The 22,800-nt window shown below is 41.4% G+C and overlaps 1 protein-coding gene across 1 annotated transcript in view; it reads right to left on the reverse strand.

Annotated features, from left to right (window-relative positions):
• Anxa13 (annexin A13) overlaps positions 1-21,928 on the reverse strand; it is a 45,757-nt gene extending 23,829 nt beyond the window's left edge. Inside the window, exons 1-2 of the mRNA XM_090339353.1 lie at positions 21,853-21,928; positions 5,825-5,900 (exon numbers count right to left, since the gene is read on the reverse strand). Of these exons, the coding sequence (XP_090195479.1) occupies positions 5,825-5,900; positions 21,853-21,867 (91 nt within the window). The 5' untranslated portion in view covers positions 21,868-21,928. The remainder of the gene's footprint in view (positions 1-5,824; positions 5,901-21,852) is intronic.
• Between the last annotated feature and the right edge of the window lie 872 nt (positions 21,929-22,800).

Genomic DNA, 22,800 nt, shown 5'->3' on the forward strand with positions numbered 1-22,800 from the left:
AGAACCTGAGTTCAAGCCCTAGGATTGGTATACACACACACACACACACACACACACACACACACACACACACACAATAAATAAATAGCAAGAGTTAATGGCCCTACTCATTCTGGTTAGATTCCAACATTATTGTTTACATCATTCCTCTCCATTTTCTCCTGGAGTTCACCTATGTAACAGATATCCTGTTACTTATTTTGGGACTGAGTTTTCAATCTCAGAGTGCTAGAAATCTCAGAAGCATTTCCTTTTCTTACTAGTAGAACTTGAACCTTCCCCTTTCAGTTCAACAGAATCACTTGCCATTGGGTTGCTTCATCCACATTCAGGATTTGAGCACCTCAGGTCTAGAAATGACACAGACTGTGCAAGAAGCCCTCCTGCCTCCATTAGGTGTGATAGCTTGACTGGAACCTGGGATACATCCTGGCTTCCTGATTTCCTACACTCCATTTCCATTAGCCTTCTGTTCTAACCTTTCCACATGGGTTTCTTCCAACGTAGAATAGTCTCGACTGTTCAGAAGAGCCCATGGGACTTTGTGAAGTACCTTCTAGTTGTCTTCTTGTGCATCTCTTACAAGTTCCGGTGAATCCATTCTAGATCTGAAGTGCAGCTCCTAGAGCAAGCAGCACTTCCCTTCTTACCAGCAGGTCTTTGCCACAGCCATTCTCTCTACCCAGGACACATTTGTCTCTGATCTTCCCCTTCTTTTCCACTCCCAATTCACGACTCAACTCACCAAGCTTTTCTAGACAAATAGGGCAGCCCTCCTGCTGTTTCTCACATGCTCTGTTCTGGATGGCCAGGCTATAATAAGCTGCAAGTTTCACGTAGGTGTTTGTCTACTGACACATCCACATAGACAGCTCCCAGTGTTTGTTGGGGAGGGGTTGAATTAATGAAGGTATATACACACACACACACACAAAGGAATGAATGGAAAGTTTGTATTCTACTGTGATGGAATCTTGTCTGCATTCCTGAATTGCATGTGATACTCAAATGGCCTGTATACAGCCAGGACCAACACTATACTCTCACTACTCTGAAGCAACATGTATCATACATTATAATACAAAGTGCTTTATCCATATCTGTGTAATCAGGGAAACTAGGTTCCTTAAAAAACAACAACAAAAAAAAAAAAAACACCAAAAAAGACCTTTCTTTTCTAGACTTATGACAATGGCACCATGGTTTCTCTCCAGCTCTTGGAGTGCAGGTTTTCGGTTGATCCTGGGAGAGTTTTCTGCTACCTCATCAAGAAGCAATTTGCTGAAAGGTGACCTCATTCTGCATTTCACAACACATAAGCCATTCACATAAGCGGTGCATGCTGGTGACCAATTTCCTGTAAACATTTTACAATGGTTTGAGGCGCGGGGGCCAGTCCCCAGTGGTTCTGGGAAAGACTTTCAAACAGAGACAAGAAAGACCCTGAAACCCTGCAATGCGTTAGAGGCCAGGAGTAATTACACAGCCGAGGTCAGAGCTGGAGTGATCTCCAGCCTGCGAAGTGCCTGGGGCCTCTGTGGTTTGCTTTCCTAGCAATTTTCTAAAAGGCTACTGAGTGGTGTTTTAGCTGGGCAGAGGCCACAGGGCCAAATAAACAGTGGCAGGGGTGCAGCTTGTCCCTCCATAGGCCTGGCTGACCCAGGAGGCTGTGGTCCCAGTTCAAGTTCATTCTCCTCCCCCATACCACTCACCGTCCTCCTTGGACATAGGGGCAGGGCAAATGCCAATGAAGGATCTTGCCTGCCTGTGCCCATGATGACCTTTCTCTGTATTCATTTCCTGAGGCCGCTGTATCAATGATTACAACCCTGGTGGCTACATACAACAGCTTCTGTGTTCAGTTCTGAAATCCGAAGTCTGAAGTCACAGGATCAGTGGAGCCAAGTTCCCCAGAGGCTCTGAGGCAGAATCTATGAATGGCAGCTGCCTGCCATCCTATGCGTGTTTTGGTACACTGCGTCTTGGAGACAAATGTTGCCAATAGTGCCATCGTGCATCCATGTAGTTAACCATGGGACTAGAGGCTGTCAGCTAAATCAGAGGTCTTTGGACAGACTCTAGTTCCCTGTGGCTCCACTTTCCTTCTATGACCTACAGCTCAGTGACCATGGAAGAGATATTAAACCTTCATTTGTCATCTAAGTATTGAAACAATGCTAACTTTATAGAGTGGTTCAGAGGAGTAAACAGGATGATGGATATGTGGGTCCAGTTTGGCACGGAGAATACAGCAAGTGCTCTACACAGACACCAACTCTGTTGACCCAGTGCAGGTGGTTTCATGCCTGTAATCCTAGCTACTTAGGGTGCTGCTAAGGACCATGGGTCAAAGCCAGCCTGAGCAAGAAACTCTATGAGATAATTAACCAGCAAAAAGCTGGAAATGGAGGTGTGGCTCAAGCAGTAGAAGGCTTGCCTTGAGTGAAAAAGCTAAGGAAGGGCTGGGAGTTTGGCCTAGTGGTAGAGTGCTCTCCTAGCATGCATGAAGACCGGGGTTCAATTCCTTTGTACCACATATATAGAAAAAAAAAAGCTGGAAGTGGTGCTGAGGCTCAGGCGGTAGAGCTCTAGCCTTGAGAAAGTCCAAGGATAATGCTCAGGCCCTGAGCTCAAGCCCAGGACTGGCAAAAAAAAAAAAAAAGAAAAAAAAGGGAAGAAAAGAAAAAGCTAAAGGACAGTACCCAGTCCTAAGTTCAAGCCCAAGTACCAACCCCAAAACAAAACAGATAAACATCAAACAACTACCACAACAAAAAGAAACATGCTATTTTGGTCCCATTTTGTGGCTACATTAAAAGACTGAAAGGAGGATATTGTGACTCTGAATTCAGAAGATGTTCGGCCTGTGTGTCTTGAACTACACTGTCATGGTGGGGCCTCACAGAGTGGCAGGGAAACTTTGCCTGCTTGGAAAGTCCCTGGGAATCCACAGCTACTGAGCAAGGCTCAGTCATAAGCATCTTGTCACTTTAACGGAAAGCCAGCCTCCAACAGCTCACCTTCCAGTTTAAGATTAGGTACCAGTGGCTGTGAGCAAGGAGGGGAGAGATTTCAGAATGTTCCTCTGATGCCCTACTCCCCAAACCAACAACTTTTCATTCCCTTTCACTGCCAGCAGTGTGTGCTCTTTCCCTGCCTCCTTCCTTCCCATGCTCCTCCCTCTAATTTTTCCTCTCCTTCTTTCTCACTTCTTCCCCTCTTTACTTTCTTTTTCTTTCTCCTCTATCTCTGATTTACTCAAGGATATTTAATTGTAGAAATCCCTTTTTCTAGTAGATTTTCGCCAAATCCAACTCCTTTGAGACTTTGCAATAGTTCTTGCTCAAGGCAGACTGACTATTCCTCATATGGAAACAAAATACATCCTCTTAGAATTTGCATTGTGGATCTTAGTTTTTCTCTGGAGTCATAATTGATGGCAATATTTATTCTACTGTAGCACCTATTTCCAGGAAAGTGAATCTCTACTAATAGCTTTCTAGATTAAAAAGTCCAGTGCTTATTTATACAAAAACACCATGCCAAGTTAAAAGCATACAGGTATAAAAGGCCACAAATTGCATGATTCTGTTTATATGAAGTGAGCATAGCAAGCAAATCCTTAGAGACAGGTATTAGATTAGTGATTGCCTAGAGCTGGAGGCAGGGAGATGAAAGAAGGAGAGACTGCTAAGAGGCTTGGGATTTTTTTTTTGGAGGTGATGAAATGTTCTAAATTAATGGTGATGGTTGCACCATTTCGTGCATATACTAAAACCCATGGAATTATATACTGTAAAAGCTTAAAATCTAGGGTATATGAATAATTCAACAAGTTTTTTCAATGAAGTACCCTGGGAACTCCAGTGGCTTTTCTCAGCTGATAGTAGCACTGGGCAATGTCATTCCAGTCTCATTTTCCACCCCTCTGTGTAGTAGCAGTGTAGCTTAGGTGACCTAATTCTAATGCTTCTAAAGTTGTGGTATTTAGAGTGAGTAACAGGAATAAGATCAATCTGTGTTCATCATTAACTAGCTTTGTGACTTGGAAAGGTTAGTTAACTTCTCTGGACCTTAATTCCTTCATCAGAAAAATAGATTTTCATGAGAATAAAATAGAATAAGACCTTTATGAGATTTTGCATAGAAAAGTGCCTAAAACTTGGAAATTTCCCAATAAATGTAAAATAAGAGATGTAGGAAATTAATTAACCTGACCCTTGACCTTTATATCCTCTCAACACCCTCATTTGCTTCCGAACCTCTCATCAATATGTCAATCTGACATCCATTCTCCTAGCATGCTTTCGAGATGTAAGAGAATGTTGACTTCTGCTGCAGCCATGAGAAACCATTGTCTCCCTATCAAAAGGGGATCTCAGAGTCAGACAACACTTTCCTGAATATTTCCCCCTCCTTTGGTACTCAGGGTATATTCTACATAAGCCTTATCCTCCATTGTCAAAGCCAGCAGCAATTTCACCTCCCACTCACTGAGCAATGGCAAGTTACCAGAAGACTACCTTTAAGTTCTTCCCCTGCAACACTTAGAGTCTATCTAGCTACTCAGCTCTCAATCTATCCTCCTTCCCTCCACCCTCCAATTCAAGGCAAATTCTTCTATCTGTGGTTTAGATCCTCCCTCCTTCTGACTCTATGGATTAGAGCCATATTTCATCAGTTGCTTCCTTGGGTCCCAGGCCCCCTTTTCTTTTTCTTTTATTTAACTTTATTTTGTTTATAATGTTACTAGGAATTGTGCTCAGGGACTCATGTGGCCTCATGTATGCTAGACAAACACTTTACTACTCTGCTCAAGATCTTTTGCTATAGTTTGTTTATTTCTAAATACTGTCTCTCCTTTTGCCTCAGGGGTGGCCTCGGACCCAGAGATCCTACATGTATTTGCTACCCACGTTTGTGTGTGTGTGTGTGTGTGTGTGTGTGTGTGTGTGTGTGTGTGTTCCAGGAGTCCTGAGGCTTGAACTCAGGACCTAAGCTTTTGTGCTCAAGGAGCTCTACCACTTGAGCCATAGGGCAGCTTGCAGCTTTTGGGCAGCTAATTAGAAGTGAGAGTCTCATGGACTTTTTTTTTCCCCTAGGCTGGCTTCAAACTGTGGTCCTCAGAGCTCAGCCCCCTAAGTAGCTAGGATTGCAGGTGTGAGCTACTAGCACCTGGTGTGTTTTGGTTGGTTTGTTTTAGACAAAAAAAAAATCTTACTCCTTTTTTGCCTGATCTGGCTTTGAAAATCCTTCATTATCCACATCTCCAGTTCTCAGGCCAACAGGCATTGCATCACACTGGGTCCTATATTCTTAACTAAAGGCACTGATCTCCATGCTGTGAGCCTTAGTCCATCATGGTCCTGGATTCACCTTCATGATCTCTTGCCTAGGGCTCCACTCATGGACATATATTATATTTTTTACCAGTTCTAACCCTGAATGGCTGACCTTGACCACTTCCTTGCCCTCTTTTGATTTACTTCCAGATAGAGTTTCCCACCCACTGATGCCCTAGCATCTTCCATAAAAGGGTCTGATGTAGGTAAGATTAGGACTGTAGAAACTGTACTTTTCAGGAAGTTTCCCTCCCCCAGAAGGTTAAATTAAATGCCACAAGATCTAGCTTCTGTTACATAATTCCCCCCAACTAATAAGATATGATTATAACTTTGGGACTTGGAGTAAAGAGGTCATTAGAATCAGTGGATCAGGCTTGGAATGCATCTAACAAGTAGACCATCTTCCTGAGAAAGTTGATCATGAAATCAAGTTTAGTCCACTTCACAAACAACTTAGCAAGTGAAATGTTTTGCCATACCCATTCCTTTGCAAGCTTTATGCAGTTTTTTGACATCTCGATCCACAGCAGAACCCTCATGACTTTTTTCTTTGGTCTGGAAGAAATAAGTCAAAAAGTGAATAGATAATACAGTCATGCTTAAATTACCTTTTGCTAATTGGTGGCTAACTGGAGCAAACAAAAGGCCAGCTGTCACTTTGTATGTGGTGAGTGCAGAAATCAGATGAGGAGGCTCTGGCCCTAGAGAATGGCTGGTACTCCTTGGAGTTTGCTGGCCTTGGGTAACCACAGTGGAATAGTTTCTTCTGTTCCCAAGGATAATTGGCCTGGCCAAACTTGTGAAAAGTGATTTTAATGTCATCCACATCTTTGTGGGTCTGTTTCTAAACCAGAGACTAACACAGTAGGCCAATGTCCTCAAATGCTGGTTCCCTGCTTTTGCAATGAGACACAAGTATATCTAAGGAACATGGATTGTTGGTCAAAAGCTGAAGCTTCTCCACTGCAAGGCTTTGAAAGTGGCTGTGCCTAGAGGCCCTGGAGGCCCAGGGTCACATTCACCCAGCCTAGTAAGGGCAGGGGGGCTTTCTTGTACAGGATAGCTTTTCCTCTCTGAACAAAGAAGGTGTAAGAGCTTCCAGTAGTTTGTGGAGACTTGTCTGAGATGAACCAGGCCAGGAATGATGGCTTTGGAGCCAGGCCCAGAACTGGGACTTTCTGACTCTGGCAGTTCATTGCATAACAGAGGGGGTGGGGATGAGGGAAAGGCCTTTGGAACTGGGAAAATTGCTTATCCAAGGTCAAAAGCTAAGTCAATATGCGTAATATCGCTCAAATCATTGTTATCTGGGGGACTCTATGGAAGGCTGCTGGCATAGAGATGACCTCTTAATTCTTGATAATGTTTTCTGACAAGTAATATAAAATACAGTCCTGGCTTTTTATATGGTCCTCCATTAACCATAGTGGTTGACTTTCTAATGTACTTAAGAAGAAAAAGCAGTCATTGGTTTCAGAGCAAATGAATCAGGGGGGTAATTATGGTGAAAAGGATGCTGATGAGAGATGAGAGGGGGAGAGAAAGGTGGGAAAGAGGGAGGGAGGGAGGAGGGATAGGCAGGCAGACAGCAGACAGACTCTGGAAGCTGTTTCATCTGGGTGGCTGCATCTATAATTGTCTATATTTGCCAGCTACTCACATCTCTGATGCAGGGGTGTCCTATGTCTCCTTCCTAGGAGCTGGGAAGAGCTTATATTCTCTGGCCTAATTGGGGACCCAGCAGTTCATGCACTTCATTGTGATTTTAAAACCTAAATCTACAGAGCAAAACTTCACAGGACACAGATGCCAGTCAGGTGCAGAGTTGGTGGCACGGGATTCTAGCAAGGGCTCAGGGATGAGGGGGGGGGGAGGGGAGACTCCCTGGAGATGCCACTTGCTTTTGGCCTCTGGGCAGTGGGGAAGCAGAACAACACACCTCCCTTTGTTTTGTTTAAATGGGGCTCAAATGGATATCCAGGAAACAAAGATGACAGGAGTTTAGGCACCAATAGAAGTGGTTATAAAAAGTCTGGACATTTAGCCCAAGGGACCTCTTCTTTGAATGTGTTACTGCCCCTTGGCAGCATGTGAACTGGGTCCACTCACCTATAAGTTGTGCTTTCCTCATCTGTGGAAGGGAGGCAGTATTTGCTTTGCAAGGGTGGGAAGTTTATGTGAGATAACCCTTCCATTGCTGAATTTATAAGAGACTGCTTCCATGTCAGGCCTTCTCTGATTCTTGGGCCATCATTTAGCTTTTTGTTGTATAATGAGATTTGCAAAATCTACAAACTTTTTACAAAATGGCATTCCCAACATTTCATAAATGGATATTTATGCAGATTTATATTCAACACGTTTAGGGGATGTATGCACATATATGAAGATATATGTAAATATACTTTTATACATGTATGTCTAATACTATATATTTGTGGAGGGGATTCCCATTTTACACATTTCAACAGTTTTGAAGCTATTTCTCTAAGCGAGTTTTTTTTTTTTCCTTTTGAAGGGGTACGATGGTTTGAACTCACAGCTTTGAGCTATCTAGGCAAAGTGGTCTACTGCTTGGGCTACACCTTCAGCATTGAAGCTATATAGCTAAACAGCTTTCAATCTGTATAGATGATAGATATTTAGCCTATATACATCTATAGCTCACCATGCCCCAAGCTATCATAATCTTTATTATGTAGTCACAGAATACAGACTACAGTACTTCCAATCAAGCTGGATTTGGATCTCAGCTTATTAGCTGTGTGGCCTTGGGTAAGCTCTGCAACTTCTCTGTGCTGTGGCTTCCTCTTGGTCAGTGGAGATAATAACATAAATGAAGTCATTTGTGAAAAGCTCAAAACAAAGACTAACGAAGCATGTGCATTTTGTATTTCCTGCAGGAGAAATTTCCATCTTGTAAATGGCACTTCCTTTTCCCAGCATCATCGACAGCTTGGAGCTGTAAGTGCAGGCATGTATTTCACACAAGGAAGTAGAGTGGTTACAAATCCTTGCTGTGACATTCTGGAGCTGGGATAAAGTCCCAACACCAGTTGCACTTGTACCCAGGGGAGGAGAGGGTTATGACGACCTTTGACCCCGGCCCTCTGCCCAGCATGGATGGGTGGAAGAGGGAGGCCTGGGGTCCATGGGACTGGAGGCACTGCCTGGGGCTGGGCAAGCTGGGAACTTTCCAACTCCAGTCTTCTTCCTTTTGGTAAGCTCATATATTGTACATCTTTTAAAACAAGAAAGTGAATGACCCACTGCTGTCACAGGAGGAGGCAGAGAAAATAAACTGAGTTGCGAGGATCCCCTAGAGAAAGAAAGAACACTAAAGCCCCCACCCTCACTTTGACTCAAGAAGCCTCTGCTATAGCACAGCAACCACTCAGAAATGAAGTGGCCTCTCTGTGGAGCCCCTGAGATGACAGCCAGGGGACAGACCAAATCGGACACCTAGGGAAAGGTCTCTGTCCCAGTCTAATTCCCAGATGGAGGAAGTCAGAACCTGGAAATGGAAAGGGATCATTCTAGTAAGATCTTCTGGGTAGCAGCAGCTTCCCAGATGGGGATGGTCTCAAAGGAGATTGCACACTGGTTGCTCTATGTGTGATATGGTTACCAAGATTATCCAGGGCACAGCCTGAAATTCACACATGCTTTACTACACTCAAACTTAGCTAGTCCTTGGATCCTGATTTTTTATTTGGATAGCATCAAGATTGGAAAAGGAGAATATATTCTTTCACAAGAGGCATGTGAATGAATTAAAAAATAAATGGCAGGGCCGGGAGCATGGCCTAGTGGTAGAGTGCTCGCCTAGCATGCATGATGCCCTGGATTTGATTCCCTGGAACCACATACACAGAAAAAGCCACAAGTGGTGCTGTGGCTCAAGTGGAAGAATGCTAGCCTTAAGCAAAAAGTGTCCAAGGAGAGTGCCTGAACCCAAGCCTCAGGACTGGCTAAATAAATAAATAAATAAATGGCAGGTCACTATGACTGGTGGCTAATGCCTGTAATCTTAGCTGTACAGGAAGCTGAGATCTGAGAGTTGTAGTTTGATGCCAGCCAGGGAAGGGAAGTTGGTGAGATTCTTTTCTCTAATTAACTTACCCCAAAAGCAGAAATGGAACTGCAGTTCAAGTGGTAGAGCACTAGCTATGAGTGAAAAAGCTAAAGAACATTCCCAGGCCCTGAGTTCAAGTCTCAACACTGGTACACACACATACAAATATACATTTATATGTATATACATACATATATTCTCTCTGTATTTATATATTCCATTTACATTTATGTCCCATATACATATATGCTCCATATACACATGCATATTACACACACATATACACATACACAGTAGACAAATTAAACTCTACTCAACCACTCTTCCTTCTCATGGCCCTTCCTTCCCTCTCTTGTTTTCCTTAATGTCCTTCCTTTTTCTCCTCCCGCCCCCCTTCTTCCCTGTCTTCCTTCCCTTCACTAAAGACACAGAAGTTCTGTGGAGTTGCTAACGAGGGGGACTACAATGATCCCTCAAGCCAGGTCCTGACTCGTTAGAAAATAAACAATTAAATAGATGTATAGCGATTGTACACAAGTAGCACTTTGGGTACAAAGAGCGGAGAAGAGAAAGGCCTTTCCATGGAGAAAGTGACATCAGTGCTGGTACATGAAAGATGACGACAGATTGAACAAACAATGAGAAGGGAGAGGTGGAAAGACGTGCTGGGGGAAGTGACCTTTCCATATTGTGTGCACAGCCCTGGCAAGCTGGCCTGCTTTGAGCCTGCTTTGTGTCATCTTTCCAGTGGGCATGTGCCTGCTGATGGTGCTGTGTGATTCTGAGGTGTGATCATGCTGGGGGTACAGAAGGGCAGTACTGTACTCAGTTGACAGCACGTAGGCTGCAGGATGTCTGGTGACACGAGAATGAGAAGGGTCAGTTGTAAACCCGAAGTGTGATGAGAATCTAAGGGCGTGGCAGTGGGGCTGTTTAATATTTCCAGTGGAATCCTTCTTGGTAAATATTTGAAAATGGTTGTCTGGTGTCCAGGCTTGAAGCCAAGAGGGCCCAAGAAGTGGCTGTGAACTCATCCATGGAAAGCTGTTGTCTGGGCTGGTAAGAAATGAGGATGTGGAGAGGAGAGGATTAGCAAGGACCAGGATTCACAGCACACCATGGTCTAAGTCTCTTAACCAGGAGCAAAAGGAAAGAGCATAGTAGGAAGCTACCCCAAGCAGACAAATCCGAGAGACTCTATCTCCAGCTAGCCAGCAAAATACCAGAAGTGGAGGTGTGGCTCACGTGGCAAAGTGCTAGCCTTGAGCAAAAGAGCTAAGCAAGACCACCAGACTCTGTATTCAAGGCCCAGAACCAGCACAGAAAACTACAAAGTTGAAAATGACTTTGTACTTAGAAAAAGTAATCATAGGGGCAAAAAGTCTCAGAGAAACTAATGGGGGAAAAGGAAAATTAAGAATGACAGCAAAACCCAGAGAACTTGTTTTACATCAGGCACTGGCTGAGACAACTTATATATACCTCTTAAATGAGGTTTAAATACCTCGCAACACTCCTCTGAGGTTGGTGATGCTTTGTGGGACTGTACAGAGAGCTTCAGAATTTGCCCAGGGTCAGGAAGCTGCTAATGGATAGAATGGGGTTCAAATCTTCACAGTTTGGATCCAGAAGCTTTACTGATTTTCTGGGCCCCTATCAAAATTCTTAGATGAGGTGCTCTAAGAATGCTGGGCAGAGAGTTTTATCTATGACTCAGAGGCTGGCAGAGGAGGAAAAATGCCTCTTCTATTCCTCTACAAGCTCTGAGAACACTCTTCCTTCCTCCTCCTCTTCCTCCTCTTCCTCCTCCTCCTCCTCCTCCTTCTCCTCCTCCTCCTCCTCCTCCTCCTTCTTTCTCCTTCTTCTTCTTCTTCTTCTTCTTCTTCTTCTTCTTCTTCTTCTTCTTCTTCTTCTTCTTCTTCTTCTTCTTCTTCTTCTTCCTTCTTCCTCTCTCTCTCTCTCTCTCTCTCTCTCTCTCTCTCTCTCTCTCTCTCTCTCTCTGTCTCTCTCTGTCTCTCTCTCTCTGTCTCTCTCTCTTTTGTGGATCATGGGGCTTGAACTCAGCTTGGGTGCAGTCCCTGAGCTCATCAGCTCAAGGCTACCACCCCACCCCAGGGCCTGGGCATTGTCCCTGAGCTCTTCAGCTCAAGGCTTCCACCCTACCCTTAAGCCAAGCCCCACTTCCTATTTTCTAGAGGTTAATTGGAGATAAGAGTCTCTGGTCCTTTTGTGTCTGGGCTGGCTTTGAACCTTGATCCTCAGATCTCAGCCTCCTGAGTAGCTAGGATTACAGGCATGAGCCACCGCGCCCATCTTACTTCTCTTCTCACCATTTTCTTTTTTAAAACATCTTACCCTTAGAATAATAGAGGGATCATTATCAGAACAATAGTTATGAGTACTGTGATTTGAATGTGGGGCCCTGCACTTTACATTTGATAGGCAAGCACTTTACCACTTGAGTCATGCCTCCAAATCCATCCCTCTCTCCCATCCTCTCTTCCTTTCTGTAGCTTCCTGATTCCTCAGAATCAGAGAAAGTTGGGATTGAATGACAGCTCATATCTCTCCATCATAAAAAAAATTACCATCAAAGTCATGCAACTGTAAAGAATGAATGTATGTAAGAAAATGTCCCCTTAATATGAAGGAATTCCTGACCTCTGGTTGCCCAGGCTTTCCTGGGCTTTGAGGCTTTCAATGACAAGACTGGGGCAGTGCTAAGTAAACCAGGATGGCGGGCCACTGTACCCACAGTATGCCCACAGTAGACAGCTATGGGCCTCTCCCCCAGCGCTATTCAGGGAAGTCATCAGTAGATATATGCCATTCACCACTAGAAGCACAGGTTCATTTCGTTGCTCCTGGCCATCTCCCCAGTCACTTGTGATAAGTAAATACCACCTCCATCTCCAGGAACCTATTGCTAAGGCTCCATGAAAGGAAAGATTAGAAGTAGGCCATCATGTCTATCTTTTGTGTGTGTTTATTTTGCAAAAGAACCCAGAGGATACATATGAAAGAGGAGCAGCAAGATCAGGGAAGTAGGAGGGAGATCAGGGAAGAGCAGGAAGAGCTGGAGCTGAGATCAGACCCAGCTGTCACCACCTGACACTTTTTCATCTGCAGTCTGATAGCTGTGGCTTCACAGCTCACATCATAGCTCTGTTGACAGTCCTCTGGTGATTCATCTGAGGACCCTTTAGTGCGCTGTGGGCTTGAGAACTTAGAATTCCTACTAGGGGCAGAATAACATTCATTTATCTGAAAACAACATTTGTGTCTTGGGGAAGAGCCTGCTTTGAGGTTTTGCATGGCTTGTTTTGGGAGTCAGAGGCCTCTAAAGAGCATTACACTTCCAGATAGCCAATTACTGCTGTACTGCATTGACAAAAGGGAGCTTGTATGGTGAGGTGCTTGTAGGGAGATGATGACTATTTTTCAACTATGAAAAGAACTATGCTTTTAGGAGGTATGAAAAATGAAGCATATTTCTCATTAGAAAAGAATGATCTATTTTCTTTTTATATTGCCAAGGGCTGGCTCTTTTTTTTTTTTTTTTTGGCCAATTCAACCAGAAACCGAAATTGAGACTCATTTTTTAATCCCTGAGGGTCAAAGTTAAATGGGCAGATAAAATTGAAAAGAAAGCCTATTGGGGGCCAAGGTGGGGCATCTTGGTATCTAACCAACATTGTGTGAACAAGTTCTGATTTGCTATAAAGGAAACAAGGTAAAATAGCTACATTCCTTTGAGCAAATTCCTATCTCAATCAGTATCAAAACAATGGATGTCATTCTTTCTCTTAGAGAGTTTAAGCATTGGCTTGAAGCCTGCTTAATTCTCTTTTCTTTATAAATTCATCTTGTAACATTTTAATCTTCTTTTTATACTCACTATAATCATCTAAGCCCCCATCACCTGAAAGATGAATTGTTTTACTTCCTTCTTATCTAATCTAGTCTTTATTCTGTCTCAGTAACCAAAAAATTTTAGTATCAGTCCTGGCAAAACTGGTAACGTCAATAAAAATAATAGTTACAAGGTATCAGTCATGCTTTTACTGATTAACCTGTGACAAGGACAGGTTAAATCAGCTTTGATCACAGAGGTCATCCAAGCACGGGGTTCGTGACTTGTACAAATTAGATTCTCCCTGACCTTTTTTTTTTTTTTTTTGCCAGTCCTGGGCTTGAGCTCAGGGCCTGAGCACAGTCCTTGGACTTTCTCAAGGCTAGAGCTCTACCACTTGAGCCTCAGCACCATTTCTAGCTTTTTTCTATATATGTAGTACCAAGGAATTGAACCTGGGTCTTTGTGCATGCAAGGCAAGCACTCTACCACTAGGCCAAACTCCCGGCCCTCTCCCTGACTTTTTACATATAGATACTGAGAGATGGAAGAGAGAGCCTGTCCTTCAGATTTCTGAGCTCTGCTCCTACAGATTCAATAGAACACAAAAATATTTCCCAAATTTTCATATGTATAGAGATTTTCCTTGTCATTATTTCTGAAACAGCACAACAACTATTTAGATAGTATTGGGTATAATAAGCAATTTAGAGATGATTTATGCCACATGGCAGGATAGTCACGTTATGTGCAAATACAACATTTTCTATAAGGAAGTTGACCACACATAGGTTTCGGTATCTAAGAGGGGCTTCTGGAACTAATACCCCATGACACTGAGATGACTGTGTTTCCCTGGGGATAGTCAGTGCGTGCAGTGCCTGAGCTATTGATAGTAAGACCTCCCTTTAACTCCCTTTGGCCTTCTGTGCCACTGCAAAGACAAAGCTCATTTTCATCAGGAGAGAATGAAGCTGACACAGAAAGAAGGAGGGAGGGAGTAAGGGAGGGAGTAAGGGAGGGAAGGAAGGAAGGAGAAGTAGAAAGAGGGGAGGAAGAGGAGGAGAAGGAGACAGAGAGAGAGAGAGACACAGAGAGAGAGAGACACACACACAGAGAGAGAGAGAGAGAGAGAGAGAGAGAGAGAGAGAGAGAGAGAGAGAGAGAGAGAGAGAGAGAACAAAATGATGTTCTCAGCCCTAGAGACAAATTATAACACTCTATCCTCTTTCCCTTTACCAGTCTAGGGTTGGTCTTTTGACCAGTTCTGGTTAGGGATGTAGAAAGGGATATTTTCCTGGAGTTTTCCAGACAAATTCTTTTTTGTCTAATGATAGGGGATTGATACATGTGCCCGCCAGCGGGGACATGGTCCACATACATAGATGGTGAGATGGAAAGGCATCCTTAAAGATGTCCCTGAAATGCTTTCAAACTTCCTGTTAGGACTGATAATGCAATGTTCTTTGTTTAAAAATCCACTCATAATCCTGTAGTGTAATCAAAACCTACTAATTTTTCAAAACGATAACAATGTTCATTTCACGCTTCTGCAATTGCCTTCAGCTCACACTTCTCTCTTGAGTTTCAAGGTGGAGTCACTTGCTGGGTCTTCCGCTCAACTGTTCCCTTGACTTCTCAATTCCACTTTGCTTTCCATTGCTTGAATGCATTGCTGTCTACCCAGAACACAATCAACATATCCACCAGTCTCATATGCACCAAACTTGATTTCCTGGTATGGAAGGTATGATTTCATGATTTAGCCTGATTCTTCATTTTTTTGGTTGGCCATGGGGCTCCACTTCCAGTTTTCTAGTGGTTAATTAGAGATAAGAGTTTTATGGACTTTAGTGCCCGGGCTGGCTTTGAACTGTGATCCTTAGATCTTAGCCTCCTGAGTAGCTAGGAGTGAGCCACTGGCACCGGGCTTATGATTCTTTTGAGTTTGGGAATCACAATTTTACTTGATTCATGCCATACTTGCCTTTCCCCTCAAACTTCCCACCACATATTTTTCTACCTCTAGAACCTCTCTTCTTTTCTCAAGAATCTGGACCTACTCCCCACCTGTCACAATAACTTCCAGGTACTCTGGCGCACCTTCATGTAAATTTACCTTGTGTTCATCTGCCACAATCCTAAATGTGTTTCTCATTTAGACAATATTTATGGTGGCTAAATATTGGCACAAGCAAGTCACTTACTTGGCATGTCCATCAACACCATGGCAGACCGCTGGCCATATGTTGTAGCATTTACAAATTGATTTTCATGGATAGACACAGGGTACCCACTTGTCTCAGCCATAATCAGCAGAGCTGGTCTGTGAGGTTAGTGGTATGCTCCATTTTACTGTACCTTCAAGAGTCCCCTAGGGGGCACCTACAAATTGTGATGCCTAGGACATGATACTAATTAACTCAGAGCCACTGAGGGTAGAACTCAGGCCTAAGTAGCTGTTAGACCTCCCCAGGCAAGTTCAATATGAGGCAAGCTGGAGAACTTGTTCCCCAGACTCATCCTTGCTCAAGGCTTTACTGTGAGAGTTAAGGTTCTTTGTGAAATGCAGATGGGATTCAAGCGGTCTGGTGTACCTCAGATTCTGCATCTCGGGCAAATGTCCTTACAACATAGCTACTTCTACTAGTCCACGGAACACATGTTGTTGTAGTCCTTTCAAGAGCCTCTTGTAAATAATTTCCTAGAAATTATTAGCTCCTTTGTTCCCTCCTATTTTTTTTCAGTATCTGACTTTGAACTCATGACTTTATACTTGCTAGATTGGCACTTGACCATACTTCCAGCCATTCTGGCACTTAATTTTGGAACAGGGTCTCCCTTTTTACCCATGCTGACCTGGGTATTTATCCCATTATTTATCCTTTCTGCCATAGCTAGAATAATGGCATATATTGCTATGTCCAGCTTCTGGTTGAGAGTGAGTGTTATGAACTTTGGCCCTAGTCTGATTCTCCTAATCTCAAACCTCTTGAGTAGCGTGGATTACAGGTGTGAGTCACTATACCTGGCTCATCAATTATTTTGAGTTTGTGATTATTTCCATGGTTTTTAATGGCTCTCCTATGTCTTGCTTCCTCCCCATTGTCCTGCCTGTATTCTATAACCATTTGCCCATGGTAACAAAAACTTAATTCTCAAATGAGCTAACCACATGAGATATTTGGGGTTTATTTTATCTTGTCTTTACTCAGCATGATGACTTCCAGTTTCTGTTAATTTTCATACAAACTACATAATTTTATTTTTTTCTTCATGGCTGAGTAATATTTCATGGCAAATATGTACCCTGTTTTCTTTATGCATTCTTTTGTTGATGGGCTGCTGGGCAACTAGAGTTTAGCTTTTGCAAAGAAAGTTTCAATAAATATGACTGAGCCAGTAAAAAACGAAACAAAACAAAAAAAACCCACCTTAATTCTCCATTTCCCTCTAGACCCTTTGAAAGCACCCCACTGAAATAGAAATAAAGAGCCATTTCGCTAACTAAACATATTTTTCTGTAAATCATATTTTTCTGAGAACTTCACTGGGCATTCCTATAGACTAAGCATACTCTTTGAATGTTGTATGACTTAACAATTGATAATAATCCAATATCTTGGTTATTGCAGTTCTAAGTAGATTTATAGCTGGGATTACAGGTATGAGCCATTGCCACAAACACCAGATATTCAGTTGAAAGAACTAGCAACGATCACAATAAACAAATGAAAAAAGCATGAAGCACAAGGTTCATTTTCAGAATTGCTTACGATTCTAGATTATAATATCCTAGGGAAAATTTCTGGGCAATAGAATAACAGGTTTACAATAGGATTTATCAAATAATTATCTATGGACTTCAGTCTATGGATATGTCCTTAGGAATTGAAACACTATTTCTTGGTACTTAATGCTGATATTAAGTTAAAAATTAATATGAAGTGCACTGGCTCATTAACGATGACCAAGAACTATCTCACAATTTCAATGCCTGCATTTATATCTATACTTATAATTGTATAGATGCCAAATTATATTTCACTGTTGCTGGAGCAAAAGAATAAAGAACAGAGAGAGAGAGTTCATATATAAAAACCATGTGTTTGAACCAAGAGAACACTACAGGGACTAGAATATACAGGGAGTATAATTTATAAAAATTTCTCTGTAGGTTGAATGGACAAACCCTGTAGGTCTGAAACCCCATACCACTTCCTATTTACACTTGCTGAAACTCAAACAGTAAAATAGAAACCCATTTACCAAGATAACATTACATATAATAAGAAGCTGATAAAATGTATTTGATTATCATTGACTTACATCTTACTGATATTTAATTTAAACATTTCTTTTGTTCTGTAGTAATTTTGAAAGTAGCATTCTAAAGTTTTAAGAATCCTATGATAATTTCTCTGGACACTGAGAAGGTATTTGACAAAATACAGCATCCATTCATGCTGAAAGCACTAGAGAAAACAGGAATAGGAGGTACATCCTTTAAAACAATTAAAGCCCTATATGACAGACCTACAGCTAGTATTATACTAAATGGAGAAAAACTAGAACCATTTACCTTAAAATCAGAAACCAAACAGGGATGCCTACTCTCTCCACTTCTCTTCAATATAATGCTGGAACCCTCAGCCACAGCAATAAGGCAAGAGAAGAACATTAAAGGGATCCACATAGGGAAAGAAGAATTAAACTATCCCTATTCACAGAACGATCCAATAAATTCCAGTCCCAAACTCTTAGCATTAATAAACCACTTTGGCAAAGTGGCAGGATACAAAATCAACCTTCAAAAGTCAGCAGCCTTTCTGTATGCCAACAAGAAATCAAGAAAATGATCCCATTTACAATAGCCCCCAAACGAATAAAATATTTAGGAATTAACTTAACCAAGGATGTAAAGGAATTATTTAATGAAAACTATAAAAACCTAAAGAAGATATTTACCAGCAATACATCAGACAAAAGCTTAACATCCAATATCTACAAGGAACTCAAGAAACTAATCCCCTCCCTAAATCCAACAAACCAATCACTAAATGGGCAAGGGAACTAAAGAGAGATTTATCAGAGGAAGAGGCAAAAATGATAAATGCTCATCCATGGTCATAAAGGAAATACAAATATAAACAACCATAAGATATCACCTTACCCCAATCGGAATGGCCAGTATTCTGAACTCAGACAACAACAAATGCTGATGGGGATGTGGAGAAAGAGGAACCCTACTGCACTGCTGGTGGGAATGTAAACTAGTTCAGCCACTCTGGAAAGCAGTTTGGAGGTTCCTCAAAAAACTGAAAATAGACCTTCCTTATGACCTAGCCATACCACTCCTGGGCATCTACCCTGAACATCATAACCCAGGATATGATAAGGACACGTGCACAGCCATGTTCATCACTGCACTATTCACAATAGCCAAGTGATGGAAACAACCCAGATGCCCCCCAAGACAGATGAACGGATACAAAAAAAATGTGGTACAGGGGCCAGGAGTTTAGCCTAGTGGTAGAGTGCTTGTCTAGCATGCACAAAGACCTGGGTTTGATTCCTCGGTACCACATACATAGAAAAAAGCCAGAAATGGTGCTGTGGCTCTAGTGGTAGGGCACTAGACTTCAGAAAGCCCAAGGACAGTGTTCAGGCCCTCAGTTCAAGCCCCAGGACTGGCAAAAAAAATGTGGTCATATATACAATAGAATTCTACATAGCCACAGATAAGATTAAATAATGGCATTCTCTTGGAAGTGGATGAAACTAAAGCAAATCATATTGAATGAGATAAGCCAAGACCAAAGGAACAAAAGGCATGGTATCCTTGATATGTGGATATTAGATCCAAACAGTACAAGAGTGATGACTCAGTATTTGGGTACCCAAGGTTATGGATATGGTCTTGGAGATATAAATATAACTACATAGACATAAAAATATATGATGGGATATATACTCTGTGGACAGAATGCTATATACTATATAGATTGGTATGTGTCTGTGACATATAAATCCTCAGGTTAATTTTAATTTTGTTCTTAAATTTATGTGCCAGTGATTGCATAGAGATTCCATTCTTGAATACATTGTTAAACTTGACATTTGAAATATGATGGAAAAAAATCAGTGTTATTAAAATCTTTTAATAAAAAAAGTAGCATTTTATAATATTGCTGAAAACAAAGTCCAGGAAATGTAAACAAGAAGCATTTTCTTTGTTGTTGTTTTTGTTCTTTTCTTTTTGTCTTATTTATTCATTTATTTGTGTTTGGGGAGGGAGGAGGAGGGCACAGAAATAGAGGGACAAAGAGTGAATAAATAGTCATGGGTGCTTACTTGACACTAAATTGAAAAAGAACTACATAACTTATGGGTGGGGACAGGAGGGAAAAACTGGAAGAGAGCAAAGGAAGAAGAGACAGTGTTCAAAAAGAAATGTATTCTTTATCTGACTTAAGTAATTGTAACTGCTCTGTACATCACCTTTACAATAACAGTAATGAAAAAGTATTTGACATAGCATTCTAGTTTTAGTTTGGCATGCTCAAGCAACATTTTTTTTGTTGGTTCTGGGATTTGAACTTGCTAGGAGATGCTCTACCACTTAAGCCATACATATTTTTCTTTAATTTGTTTTTGTATAGTGTTTCATGGTTTTTCCTCGGACTGGCTTTAGACCATAGTCCTCCTATCTCCATCTCCTGTGTGGCTAGAAGTACAGCTGTGTGCTCATTTGAGGCTCATTTGTGGAGATGGAATATCACTTTTTTTTTTTTTTGCTCAGGCTGATCTCAAGCTGCAAGCCTTCCAATCGCCACCTCTTGACTAGCTGGTATTATAGATGCGAGCCTTGTGCTGGGCCCTCAATGAAATAAAATTTATGAATTAATACATTTTAATGATAAGCCAATGCTGGGAAAATATTTTGTAGGACATTAACTTTATTTCAGTGTGTTCATTCCTCCTGCACATGTTCAATGGCCAGATTACTTCCAACACTTCATTCTAAGGGAATGTTAGCCCATTTCAGTGGCCTACCTCTGTAATCTAGGTTACTCTGGAGGTTGAGATTTGAGGATCACAGTTCAAGGCCAGCCCACAGAGAAAATTTAATACAGAGATCAATCAATGATCACTCCTGAGCGAGTCATCTGAATCAATTTCAAGCATTTTAAAAGTAGAGCAGCTTATTTGGAAGACATCTTGACTAGATAGCTCATCGTTTTGGCTGCTATAAAAATGCTATGTACTCCAGGGGCTGGTGGCTCATTTCTGTAATCCTGGCTACTCAGTAGGCTGAGACCTGAGGATCATGGTTTGAGGCCATCCTGGGCAGGAAAAGACTATGAGACTATTATCTCCAACTAACTACCAGAGGAGATAAAAGCCAGAAGTGGCACTGTGGCTCAAGTGGTAGGGCATTAGCCCTGAGCAAAAGAATCTCAGGGACAGTGCTTAGGCCCTGAGTTCAAGCCCCAGAACTGGGGACAAAGAAAATGAAAAAAAGGAGATAAAAAGAAAGGCTATGTACAAAATAATGATTTCAAAAATAATGACTGCAAAAAATATTTGTAAGTTTGTATTCAGCTTAGTGTGGTTTTCCTGTGTAGCAAAGAAAAAAACCTTATAAGCAAAATTAGTCTACAGGCAGTTTAATTCTCTCTTTTTTTTTTTTCCAGTCCTAGGCTTGAGCTCAGGGTCTGAGCACTGTCCTTGGATTTTCTCAAGGCTAGAGCTCTACCACTTGAGCCTCAGCACCACTTCTGGCTTTTTTCTATGTATGTGGTACCGAGGAATCGAACCTGGGTCTTCATGCATGCTAGGCAAGCACTTTAACCACTAGGGCAAACTCCCAGCCCCTTTAATTCTCTTTTTAGTAGACATAGAACATACCATCTTGCTGTGAAAAGTCTTAAACGTTTTTATGAGCATAGCTGGGATATACATATTTCAATGGTTAGGTCTTTTGACATAGTTGATTCCAAATAAAGATTTAGCCAATTCTTACTGATTACAAATTATACACAGGCTATTTATAATTAAGACATTTCCAGCAAACAATAAAATAGTCAACCCAGTCTATAGCTATTTTCAAACATCTGGCTCTTTGATATTATTTAGAAATAATAGTGGGATATTTTCACCTTTCAATGCAAATTATATGGCCTATAAGAGTATTTTTTTTTTTAAATCTGAATGTAGTTTTCATGACATGAATTTGCCTTTGGTAGCAACTCTAAAGGTTTTTTTTGTACAATGTTGACATAACCTAACAGCATTAGTTATACAGTTCATAAATATAGGTTAACCATTTGCTGTTCTCTGCAAAATACAATTTACTGTTATAAACAATTCTCCTGTGCTCCTCCGATGACATTTTTAGCCAACGGGAAGAAATGTATCTCAGATGCACTTAACAACTGGCATACTATTGCTAACCCCAGCAATAAACAGCAATCAAAGGGGTACATTATGGCATTATTAATTATGATTTCATAGTTTAAGTTCCCCCACAGACTAAGCAAAATTAAAACTGGTTCCAAAAGGCAATTAATACTCACATGATGACTGCCCATGTTGATGTTTTGTTCTCTGCTTTATTAAGAGAGATCAGTCTTCCAACAGACCAAGTTTATAATGCCTTTCCTAGAGCCTACCAGTTCTTGTGTTTAATAAGTAACTTGGGAATTGGATTTCTATACATCTTTTGGGATGGGCAGATAGAGGTGATTTTTTTTTTTCCCAAGGGTGGTTTTAAGGACAGCAGACTCCGGGGAAATGCACATTTTCTGAGCCCGGTACAGACTTAGAGATTTCTAGAGGTGATTTTTATCAGTAAGCTTAAGCTGTCCAAACTGCCGTGGCAGGACCTCTTTTTAAAAACAAAATACTAATAAAGTTGAAGTTCTTTAGGTTAAGTAACTTTTTCACAACTAAAAGGCTGTTCTGCCTCATTACTAGATCAGTGATTTATTTTTTCATATTGAGTTTAACATTTTCTCTTAATAATGAAAGTATTAACCAGACTGAAAAATCTAAAGTACCTTACTGAATATCATTATTGTTGCTATAGGGAATTTTGTTTATGAAGTAGGGGTTGAACTCAAGCCATTTGTAACTGCTAGGTAGGTGCTTTACCATTTGAACCACACCTCTAGATCCTTTTGCTTTGTGATTTTCCAAAAAGGGTCTTGTATTTTGCCCAGCCTACCTGGATTTTGATTCTCTTGTTTAAGCTTTTCATGTAGGTGAGATGACAGAGGCAGCCATGCCATGAAGCTGGGAAGAAGAGACACTCTACCACTGCCTGCTTTTTGAGTTGGGAATCCAGGGTGTGAGCCTATGTTCCTGGCTACAGCTTCACTGAGTTGCTCTAAATCATCATTTTTACTAGCTGAATTTTGTTTTGTTTTGGTTTGGTTTTGTAGTGGTGAAGATAAAAATGCAGAGTTTTGCTCATTACTTTATAAATTTAAAAAATACTGTGTTTACATGGCAATTTTTTCTAA

Source organism: Megascapheus bottae, chromosome 9 (genome assembly GCF_031878675.1).
Source record: "Megascapheus bottae isolate mThoBot1 chromosome 9, mThoBot2.hap1, whole genome shotgun sequence".
Classification (NCBI taxonomy): Eukaryota; Metazoa; Chordata; class Mammalia; order Rodentia; family Geomyidae; genus Megascapheus; species Megascapheus bottae.